The sequence below is a fragment of the Anomaloglossus baeobatrachus genome, chromosome 2, assembly GCF_048569485.1.
Source record: "Anomaloglossus baeobatrachus isolate aAnoBae1 chromosome 2, aAnoBae1.hap1, whole genome shotgun sequence".
NCBI lineage: Eukaryota > Metazoa > Chordata > Amphibia > Anura > Aromobatidae > Anomaloglossus > Anomaloglossus baeobatrachus.
This window is the reverse complement of record NC_134354.1, coordinates 627,915,837-627,928,103: the sequence shown is the minus strand read 5'-3', so window position 1 is coordinate 627,928,103 and position 12,267 is coordinate 627,915,837. Positions and strand designations below refer to the sequence as shown.

Below are 12,267 nucleotides of genomic sequence, written 5' to 3'. Positions count from 1 at the left end.
CAGATCCCAGGGTTCTAACGGCCGCTTGTAAGGAGGAACGATGTGACAAACCCCCTGCAGGAACGTGCGTACCTGTGGAAGTCTGGCTAGGCGCTTCTGGAAAAACACAGAGAGCGCTGAGACTTGTCCCTTAAGGGAGCCGAGCGACAAACCCTTTTCCAGTCCAGATTGAAGGAAGGACAGAAAAGTGGGCAAGGCAAAAGGCCAGGGAGAAAAACCCTGAGCAGAGCACCACGACAGGAAAATTTTCCACGTCCTGTGGTAGATCTTGGCGGACGTTGGTTTCCTAGCCTGTCTCATAGTGGCAATGACGTCTTGAGATAACCCTGAAGACGCTAGGATCCAGGACTCAATGGCCACACAGTCAGGTTGAGGACCGCAGAATTCAGATGGAAAAACGGCCCTTGAGATAGCAAGTCTGGTCGGTCTGGTAGTGCCCACGGTTGGCCGACCGTGAGATGCCACAGATCCGGGTACCACGACCGCCTCGGCCAGTCTGGAGCGACGAGGATGACGCGGCGGCAGTCGGCCCTGATCTTGCGTAACACTCTGGGCAACAGTGCCAGCGGAGGAAACACATAAGGGAGCTGAAACTGCGACCAATCCTGAACTAAGGCGTCTGCCGCCAGAGCTCTGGGATCTTGAGACCGTGCCATGAACACCGGTACCTTGTTGTTGTGCCGGGACGCCATGAGGTCGACGTCCGGCACCCCCCAGCGGCAACAGATCTCCTGAAACACGTCCGGGTGAAGGGACCATTCCCCTGCGTCCATGCCCTGGCGACTGAGATAGTCTGCTTCCCAGTTTTCCACGCCTGGAATGTGAACTGCAGAGATGGTGGAGGCCGTGGCTTCCACCCACATCAAAATCCGCCGGACTTCCTGGAAGGCTTGCCGACTGCGTGTGCCGCCTTGGTGATTGATGTATGCCACCGCTGTGGAATTGTCCGACTGAATTCTGATCTGCTTGCCTTCCAGCCACTGCTGGAACGCCTTCAGGGCAAGATACACTGCCCGTATTTCCAGAACATTGATCTGAAGTGAGGACTCTTGCTGGGTCCACGTACCCTGAGCCCTGTGGTGGAGAAAAACCGCTCCCCACCCTGACAGACTCGCGTCCGTCGTGACCACCTCCCAGGATGGGGGTAGGAAGGATTTCCCCTTCGATAATGAAGTGGGAAGAAGCCACCACCGAAGGGAAGCTTTGGTCGCCTGAGAGAGGGAGACGTTCCTGTCGAGGGACGTCGGCTTCCTGTCCCATTTGCGTAGGATGTCCCATTGAAGTGGACGCAGGTGAAACTGCGCGAACGGAACTGCCTCCATTGCTGCCACCATCTTCCCCAGGAAGTGCATGAGGCGCCTCAAGGGGTGTGACTGGCCTTGAAGGAGAGATTGTACCCCTGTCTGTAGTGACCGCTGCTTGATCAGTGGAAGCTTCACTATCGCTGAGAGGGTATGAAACTCCATGCCAAGATATGTCAGCGATTGGGCCGGTGTCAGATTTGACTTTGGAAAATTGATGATCCACCCGAAACTCTGGAGAGTCTCCAGGGTAGCGTCGAGGCTGTGTTGGCATGCCTCTAGAGAGGGTGCCTTGATCAACAGATCGTCCAAGTACGGGATCACCGAGTGACCCTGAGAGTGGAGGACCGCTACTACAGTAGCCATCACCTTGGTGAAAACCCGTGGGGCTGTTGCCAGGCCGAACGGCAGTGCCACGAACTGCAGGTGTTCGTTTTCTATGGCGAAGCGCAAGAAGCGCTGGTGCTCTGGAGCAATCGGTACGTGGAGATATGCATCCTTGATATCGATCGATGCAAGGAAATCTCCTTGGGACATTGAGGCGATGACGGAGCGGAGGGATTCCATCCGGAACCGCCTGGTCTTTACGTGTTTGTTGAGAAGTTTCAGGTCCAGGACAGGACGGAAAGACCCGTCCTTCTTTGGGACCACAAACAAGTTGGAGTAAAAACCGTGACCCTGTTGCTGAATAGGAACAGGGACCACCACTCCTTCTGCCTTCAGAGTGCCCAGCGCCTGCAGAAGAGCCTCGGCTCGCTCGGGAGGCGGGAATGACCTGAAGAATCGAGTCGGGGGACGAGAGGTGAACTCTATCTTGTAACCGTGAGACAGAATGTCTCTCACCCAACGGTCTTTTACCCGTGGCAGCCAGGTGCCGCAAAAGCGGGAGAGCCTGCCTCCGACCGAAGATGCGGAGTGGGGAGGCCGAAAGTCATGAGGAAGCCGCTTTGGTAGCGGCACCTCCGGTGGCCTTTTTAGGACGTGACTTAGACCGCCATGCATCAGAGTTCCTTTGATCTTTCTGAGGCCTTGTGGACGAGGAGAATTGGGACCTGCCCGCGCCCCGAAAGGACCGAAAACTCGACTGCCCCCTCCTCTGTTGGGGTATTTTCGGTTTGGGCTGGGGTAAGGATGTATCCTTTCCCTTGGATTGTTTGATGATTTCATCCAAACGCTCGCCAAACAATCGGTTGGCAGAAAATGGCAAACTGGTTAAGCGCTTTTTGGAAACAGAATCTGCCTTCCATTCCCGTAGCCACAAGGCCCTGCGGAGTACCACCGAATTGGCGGCTGCAACCGCCGTACGGCTCGCAGAGTCCAGAACAGCATTAATAGCGTAAGACGCAAATGCCGAAGTCTGTGTGGTTATGGACGCCACCTGTGGCGCGGACATGCGTGTGGCTGCGACGATTTGCGCTTGACCTGCTGAGATAGCTTGCAGCGCCCATACGGCTGCGAATGCTGGGGCAAAAGAAGCGCCGATAGCTTCATAGATGGATTTCAACCAGAGCTCCATCTGCCTGTCAGTGGCATCTTTGAGTGAAGCCCCGTCTTCCACTGCAAGTATGGATCTAGCTGCCAGTCTGGAGATTGGAGGATCCACTTTGGGACACTGATCCCAACTTTTGACCACGTCAGGGGGAAAGGGATAACGTGTATCCTTAAGGCGCTTAGAAAAACGCTTATCTGGACAAGCATGGTGATTCTGGACTGCCTCTCTGAAATCAGAGTGGTCCAGAAACATACTCGGTGTACGCTTGGGAAACCTGAAACGGAATTTCTCCTGCTGTGAAGCTGACTCCTCCACCGGAGGAGCTGAGGGAGAAATATCCAACATATGATTGATGGACGCAATAAGGTCGTTCACTATGGCGTCCCCGTCCGGAGTATCAAGATTGAGAGCGGCCTCAGGATCAGAATCCTGATCAGCTGTGTCCGCATCATCAACTAGAGATTCCCCCCGCTGAGACCCTGAACAATATGAGGATGTCAAGGGAATTGTCAAGCGAGCTCGCTTAGTCGGTCTGGGGCCGGGGTCTGTGTCAGAACCCTCAGCCTGGGATCCATGAGACACCCCAGGAGGACATTGTTGGTCCAACTGAGGTGGGCCAGGGGACAAAGATTCAACAGAGTCCCTGTGCTGAGATACCGGCCTGGACTGCAAGGCTTCTAGTATCTTAGCCATAGTCTCAGAGAGTTTTGCAAACTCTGTCCCCGTCACCTGAACAGTGTCAGCAGGTGGCTCCCCCTGGGCCCCCCTTAGCAGAGGCTCTAGCTGAGTAAGTGCCACAGGGGCCGAACAGTGCTCACAATGAGGGTCAGTGGAACCTGCCGGTAGCGGGGTCATACATGCGGCGCAGGCAGCATAATAAGCCTGTGTTTTGGCACCCCTGCCTTTCGTGGGCGCCATGCTATTATCTTCCCTGAGTAACACAATAGGGTATATAGCCAGAAATCAACTGTGCACCATACAGTGTAAAATATGTATACCATAAACATATAATGTTACACTACTGCACAATGGGGCTAGCACCACAGGTGCTGCTTACCACCCGCTTAAAGCGGTTGTGAGGCCACCAGAGTCCCTGCCTGAGTCTCCCAGACTTTGTCCCCCTCTGTAGCGTCCAAGGAGCTGACAGGAATGGCTGCCGGCGTCCTGAGGAGAGGTGGGAGCCGTGGGCGTGGCTCAGAAAGTGCGGGAGCTGGTGCCTGCACTGTGCACAGTGAGGGGAGTGGAGTATGCAAAGCATGCTCCAGCCCTCAGTGCTGCTCGTTCTGTGCAGCGTCCCGCCCTTCCCCTGCCTGTCAGGGCTGTGGGCGGGAGGAAAGGAAACTAGGCCGCAAAAAGCCGGGGACTCTAGTAATAAACGCGGCCGCCGTAAAAGCGCGGCCGGCGCGAAAGTCCCCGGCGCACTACAAGTCCCAGCCACGCCGCAGTGTTTCCCTGGCAGCGGCGGTTAGTGCGGCAGTCCCTATACATGAACACACTCAGCAGCGCTGAGTGTGTAATGGCACATATTAACCCGGTCAGCGCCGCGGTCCCCGGTGCACTAGCACACCCAGCAATGCTGGAGTGTTGCTGTGCGCGGTCCCCACGGGGACACAGAGTACCTCCAAGTAGCAGGGCCATGTCCCTGAACGATACCCGGCTCCTATCCAGCAGTCTCCCAGGAGTTGTGGATGAAGCACGGTCTCAGTGCCTGGAGACCGATAGGATCCCACTTCACCAGAGCCCTGAGGGGGATGGGGAAGGAAAGCAGCATGTGGGCTCCAGCCTCCGTACCCGCAATGGATACCTCAACCTTAACTACACCGCCGACAAGAGTGGGGTGAGAAGGGAGCATGCTGGGGGCCCTATATGGGCCCACTTTTCTTCCATCCGATATAGTCAGCAGCTGCTGCTGAACAATCTGTGGAGCTGTGCGTGCGTGTCTGACCTCCTTCGCACAAAGCAAAAAACTGAGGAGCCCGTGGGAGCACGGGGGGTGTATAGGCAGAAGGGGAGGGGCTTAACACTTTTAAGTGTAATACTTTGTGCGGCCTCCGGAGGCATAGCCTATACACCCAATTGTCTGGGTCTCCCAATGGAGCGACAAAGAAATAATAATAATAATAATAATAATAATCTTTATTTCTATGGCGCCAACATATTCCGTAGCGCTTTAAGAAATAAAGTAAAGCCAAATGAAATAATCATCCCCTCAGGGATCAAGCATAATGTGTTCATACAAAGTCTGAGGACTGAAAGTCAAGACATACCTATGATGGATGTGACTAAAGTTCTTAAATGAGTACCAAAACACGTCAGGTGAATCAGATTTTTGGAGTCCAAAAAAGGTACTAAAAGGTGAAACATGGAATGTTATTGTTGTGAACAATTTATGACAAAAAGGGGGAAAGCAGGGGTTGTGTCAAAGGTATACCTAAAAGGATCAGTGTTGAGTGTCAAGACATCAGTTCGTATGAACAAAGAAATGAAAGGGAGACCACAGCCGTTCTGGGAAGTTAAATGAGAAAGAAGATACATATATTCACTGAAGGTGTCTTGTATAAAGACCCGTGGCATAACAGTTCACCCAAGGGGCATACCTTGCTGATGAGCCTAGTGTGTTAGTTCCTAAAGGTCATGGATAGACTAGTCCTAGATATAAAAGATCATCTTTATGTTAACAGTAGGAAACATGTAACAGGATTAATAATACGTATTCCCCTTGAAAGGGTATACCTCATGAATAAAGCCAATTTGTGTCAAGGGTCCAGGACCACGAATCAGGTCAGATTAACCAATGTAGGCGAATAATTCATACTGTGATATACATGGAAACGTGTCTGAGTTATATGTCAATGAATAAAAAAATTTTAATATAGATATCACTGAAAGTCAGAACCACCAAGGGTAAAGTAAAGTTGTGATTACCATGAACATGGGAGTGAGTCTCGAATGAATCTACAGGAGTCTGGGGAGATCAAGATGAACATAAAGCAGACCTCACCACTGGATGTGGACCTCACAAGTGTTATGCTGTATCTGCCTCAGGTCCAAAGGAGGTGAGTATATGCTGTAGTGACAATAAAGGAAATCATATACAGACCATGTAAAGTGATAGTATAGGTTATAATGTCACTCCCTCAGATGTTAAAGAATCCATCATACCTTTTAAAGTGGCAACTTATGTAATACAGGTGAGGCTACCTAAGTTGTGTGGTAAATCTGCAGGATTCATGTGTGTTCCACATATATGGAAAAGTGGCTATAATGATGACAAGAAAGCATATAGGTGAGATCACTAAAGTATGAGGGTCATAAGGGATATATGGTGGTAAAGGAGACATACCTGTCCTAATGTTGTCTGCATATAATGCTCTAAACATGGGCTGGCCAAAGGCTCTATAGAGGGGTAGAGGAAAACGTTAGGTGTAGAAAAATAATAGTGGAGACTGAAAGTTCCGTTACATACCTGTGTGAAGGATAATGACCACGTGTGAGACGCCAGACGCCATGTGTGGAAAGTGCAGGGTATTTATGTTGTACCAGGAAGCGTCAGCTTCCAATGGGAGGTGGACCGCATAGGACACGCATACGACCGCAGGCGTGATGACGTTATGCCCCGCGCATGCGCGGTGAAGCCAACCGCCGCTACTGCAGCGTCAGCCCCGCACATGCGCGGAAGGCACAGCCCACACGCCTGCGTGTGTGTAGGGTGAAACAGGGTGAGACAGGGCGCGTGTCATGATGCCCCGCGCACGCGCGGTGCGACACGCCACCGGTGGCCGGCGTCATCCCCGCACGTGCGAGGAAGGCAGGCACACACGCGCCCATGGTGTAGTGTTATACGCGCGTGCGCGTAGGGACCCATGGCCGGTGCGCGCCCAACGGGGCAGGGCGCCACTTGTGACGCCGTGCATCGCGAGCGCGCGGAGGACAGGAGACCCCGCGCACGCGTAGTGAAGGAGAAGCTCGCATTAGAGGATTATACAAACCAGAGTGTGAGTGCTGGACACATTTCGCAAGTGGCGTGCTAGGTGAAAGTGCATTCAGGTGTTGTGAGTGACCTAAGGAAAAAAGAAAGAGTTAGAAATATTATAGTATTAACCCCTATTATATTCATGTGGAAAGAAATCACGAAACTAAAATGCAGTTTACTACCAATATATCCGTCATGTTATACATCATAAGAAGAATACCTAAGTGATCACATCGTATTCTCGATTTAACCCATGGGGTTCCAAGGTTCTCAGAGTATGGATCCAATATGCCTCACGTTGTTTAAGAATCTTAATCCTATTCCCACCCCTTCTTATAGGTGGTATATGCTCAAGGATCTGAAATTTTAGTTGTGCCACTGTATGTCTAAATGTGACGAAGTGGTGTGGAATGGGCAATAGGATTTGTTGACAGCGGATAGTGGACTTATGTTTATTAATACGGTCCCGGATATGCTGGGTGGTCTCCCCAACATATCCGAGACCGCACGGACACTCTATGAGGTATACTACGAACGAAGAATCACATGTCAAATAGTCCCGAATATGAAACACCTTGCCAGTGTGTGGATGGGTAAACGTATCCCCCCCGAGTTAAATTGTTGCATTGCAAACAATGTAAACAAGGATAATTGCCAACCTTAGGAGTCCCTACACGCTACATGAGGCATGTTGGATCGGGTTGTGTCAGGTCGTGATACACGATTATTATTTGAATTTCGAACCCATTTCCTGTAATCTCAGTTCTCGTTTTTCTGGATCTGATACAATTCTCTCTACGAGTAGAGAGAATTGTATCAGATCCAGAAAAACGAGAACCGAGATTACAGGAAATGGGTTCGAAATTCATATCCAGAGGCTATCCTGCCCATATAGCAAATAATCGTGTATCACGACCTGACACAACCCGATCCAACATGCCTCGTGTAGTGTGTGTTAATACATATCACCCGTTCTCACCGCTGATTAAGGGTATCGTTTCGAAACATTGGCCATTGTTACAAACTGCATATCCCACGGTTTCCGAGTTCTCTCAACCTCCATTGTTCTGCTATAAGAGACCAAAGAATCTCAGAGACAATTTAGTACGGGCCGATATAGGGTCCTCCACCAGAACAATACGACGAACCTTTCTAGGGACTGCTAAGGTTGGCAATTATCCTTGTTTACATTGTTTGCAATGCAACAATTTAACTCGGGGGGATACGTTTACCCATCCACACACTGGCAAGGTGTTTCATATTCGGGACTATTTGACATGTGATTCTTCGTTCGTAGTATACCTCATAAAGTGTCCGTGCGGTCTCGGATATGTTGGGGAGACCACCCAGCATATCCGGGACCGTATTAATAAACATAAGTCCACTATCCGCTGTCAACAAATCCTATTGCCCATTCCACACCACTTCGTCACATTTAGACATACAGTGGCACAACTAAAATTTCAGATCCTTGAGCATATACCACCTATAAGAAGGGGTGGGAATAGGATTAAGATTCTTAAACAACGTGAGGCATATTGGATCCATACTCTGAGAACCTTGGAACCCCATGGGTTAAATCGAGAATACGATGTGATCACTTAGGTATTCTTCTTATGATGTATAACATGACGGATATATTGGTAGTAAACTGTATTTTAGTTTCGGGATTTCTTTCCACATGAATATAATAGGGGTTAATACTATAATATTTCTAACTCTTTCTTTTTTCCTTAGGTCACTCACAACACCTGAATGCACTTTCACCTAGCACGCCACTTGCGAAATGTGTCCAGCACTCACACTCTGGTTTGTATAATCCTCTAATGCGAGCTTCTCCTTCACTACGCGTGCGCGGGGTCTCCTGTCCTCCGCGCGCTCGCGATGCACGGCGTCACAAGTGGCGCCCTGCCCCGTTGGGCGCACACCGGCCATGGGTCCCTACGCGCACGCGCGTATAACACTACACCATGGGCGCGTGTGTGCCTGCCTTCCGCGCACGTGCGGGGATGACGCCGGCCACCGGTGGCGTGTCGCACCGCGCGTGCGCGGGGCATCATGACACGCGCCCTGTCTCACCCTGTTTCACCCTACACACACGCAGGCGTGTGGGCTGTGCCTTCCGCGCATGCGCGGGGCTGACGCTGCAGTAGCGGCGGTTGGCTTCACCGCGCATGCGCGGGGCATAACGTCATCACGCCTGCGGTCGTATGCGTGTCATATGCGGTCCACCTCCCATTGGAAGCTGACGCTTCCTGGTACAACATAAATACCCTGCACTTTCCACACATGGCGTCTGGCGTCTCACACGTGGTCATTATCCTTCACACAGGTATGTAACGGAACTTTCAGTCTCCACTATTATTTTTCTACACCTAACGTTTTCCTCTACCCCTCTATAGAGCCTTTGGCCAGCCCATGTTTAGAGCATTATATGCAGACAACATTAGGACAGGTATGTCTCCTTTACCACCATATATCCCTTATGACCCTCATACTTTAGTGATCTCACCTATATGCTTTCTTGTCATCATTATAGCCACTTTTCCATATATGTGGAACACACATGAATCCTGCAGATTTACCACACAACTGAGGTAGCCTCACCTGTATTACATAAGTTGCCACTTTAAAAGGTATGATGGATTCTTTAACATCTGAGGGAGTGACATTATAACCTATACTATCACTTTACATGGTCTGTATATGATTTCCTTTATTGTCACTACAGCATATACTCACCTCCTTTGGACCTGAGGCAGATACAGCATAACACTTGTGAGGTCCACATCCAGTGGTGAGGTCTGCTTTATGATCATCTTGATCTCCCCAGACTCCTGTAGATTCATTCGAGACTCACTCCCATGTTCATGGTAATCACAACTTTACTTTACCCTTGGTGGTTCTGACTTTCAGTGATATCTATATTAAAATTTTTTTATTCATTGACATATAACTCAGACACGTTTCCATGTATATCACAGTATGAATTATTCGCCTACATTGGTTAATCTGACCTGATTCGTGGTCCTGGACCCTTGACACAAATTGGCTTTATTCATGAGGTATACCCTTTCAAGGGGAATACGTATTATTAATCCTGTTACATGTTTCCTACTGTTAACATAAAGATGATCTTTTATATCTAGGACTAGTCTATCCATGACCTTTAGGAACTAACACACTAGGCTCATCAGCAAGGTATGCCCCTTGGGTGAACTGTTATGCCACGGGTCTTTATACAAGACACCTTCAGTGAATATATGTATCTTCTTTCTCATTTAACTTCCCAGAACGGCTGTGGTCTCCCTTTCATTTCTTTGTTCATACGAACTGATGTCTTGACACTCAACACTGATCCTTTTAGGTATACCTTTGACACAACCCCTGCTTTCCCCCTTTTTGTCATAAATTGTTCACAACAATAACATTCCATGTTTCACCTTTTAGTACCTTTTTTGGACTCCAAAAATCTGATTCACCTGACGTGTTTTGGTACTCATTTAAGAACTTTAGTCACATCCATCATAGGTATGTCTTGACTTTCAGTCCTCAGACTTTGTATGAACACATTATGCTTGATCCCTGAGGGGATGATTATTTCATTTGGCTTTACTTTATTTTGTTCGTGGGTGATTCTTATGTACATTCTTTATGGAATGCTCATAACCTATATTTTTTTCAAAACGAATTTGTTTGTTTTACTTTCATGTGTATGTAATACATGTTTTCATTATGTAACAAATTATGTATAATATATTGTTGTGACATTGTACCCTTTTTCTTTTCCTGTCATCACATATTAGTCCTTGAAGAAAACCCTCAATGGGTAGAAACGTTGGACAAAATATACATTTGTAATAAAGACATTTTTTTGAGCATCATATTGGACTCTTCTTCGCAATTTTCTACAGTGTGCCGGAGTATATTGTCTATATTGTCCGATTTTTCTCCAGAGCACCTACACCTAGTGGTTGAGCCAGGTTTTATTCTCTTTATATATTCTATAGGGGAACTAGGCCATTGGAGTGTGGGTCATTCATGCACCCCGTCACTGTCTATAAGACTAACAGAGCTAGCCAAGCACTCGCTCACTCAATCCCATAGAGTGTGAATAGCACAGGGCTCTCCATTCACATTATAATTAATAATAATTTTATTAATTTATATAGCGCTATTAATTCCACAGCGCTTTACATACTTTGGCAACACTGTCCCTATTGGGGCTCACAGTCTAGAGTCCCTATCTGTATGTTTTTTGATGTGACAGCTTCAACAAAATACTCATTTTACAAGTGAAATATTTAACCCTTGATCAACAACCTTAGAGCTTCACAGAAAGCATAAGAGCTGAAAAATTCTCTAGCGTCTCAATCACTCTTCCAGTTATACAGAACATATAATCCAGTGCCCTGGTATCAAAGTGGATCTGTCTCCTCACCTGATAGGCTCTCGGTAAACACGGTGAGTGTCTGTCCGCCCACATTCTGTAACTGAAAAGGATGTTCCCTGGGAGCAGTAACAAAACTTGAAGCCGGTTTTCCGCCAATATCCTGAATACTGGCGAGCTCTTCATTTAGAGTAAATGAGACCTGCAATAAAATACGTCAGTTCAGTATAAGTTTTTTAGGGGTTGATAACAGGCTTTCAAACTGGTCCACTAGGACCTTACCAGATAGACCAAGATGATGCCTGGACCTCACACAGACAGACAGACCAAGATGATGCATGGACCTCACACAGACAGACCAAGATGATGCCTGAGCCTCACACAGACAGACAGACCAAGATGATGCCTGGACCTCATACAGACAGACCGAGATGATGCCTGAGCCTCACGCAGACAGACCGAGATGATGCCTGAGCCTCAGGCAGACAGACCGAGATGATGCCTGGACCTCAGGCAGACAGACCGAGATGATGCCTGGACCTCAGGCAGACAGACCGAGATGATGCCTGGACCTCAGGCAGACAGACCGAGATGATGCCTGGACCTCAGGCAGACAGACCGAGATGATGCCTGAGCCTCACACAGACAGACCGAGATGATGCCTGAGCCTCACACAGACAGACTGAGATGATGCCTGAGCCTCACACAGACAGACCAAGATGATGCCTGAGTCTCACGCAGACAGACCGAGATGATGCCTGAGCCTCACACAGACAGACTGAGATGATGCCTGAGCCTCACACAGACAGACTGAGATGATGCCTGAGCCTCACACAGACAGACCAAGATGATGCCTGAGTCTCACGCAGACAGACCGAGATGATGCCTGAGCCTCAGGCAGACAGACCGAGATGATGCCTGGACCTCAGGCAGACAGACCGAGATGATGCCTGGACCTCAGGCAGACAGACCGAGATGATGCCTGAGCCTCACACAGACAGACCGAGATGATGCCTGAGCCTCACACAGACAGACTGAGATGATGCCTGAGCCTCACACAGACAGACCAAGATGATGCCTGAGTCTCACGCAGACAGACCGAGATGATGCC

General features: G+C 49.1%; 1 protein-coding gene across 1 annotated transcript in view; it reads right to left on the bottom strand.

The window, feature by feature from the left end:
* Positions 1-12,267, bottom strand: part of GTF2F2 (general transcription factor IIF subunit 2) — a 358,278-nt gene that overhangs the window by 326,620 nt on the left and 19,391 nt on the right. Inside the window, exon 4 of the mRNA XM_075334385.1 lies at positions 11,208-11,358. Coding sequence (XP_075190500.1) covers positions 11,208-11,358 — 151 coding nt within the window. The remainder of the gene's footprint in view (positions 1-11,207; positions 11,359-12,267) is intronic.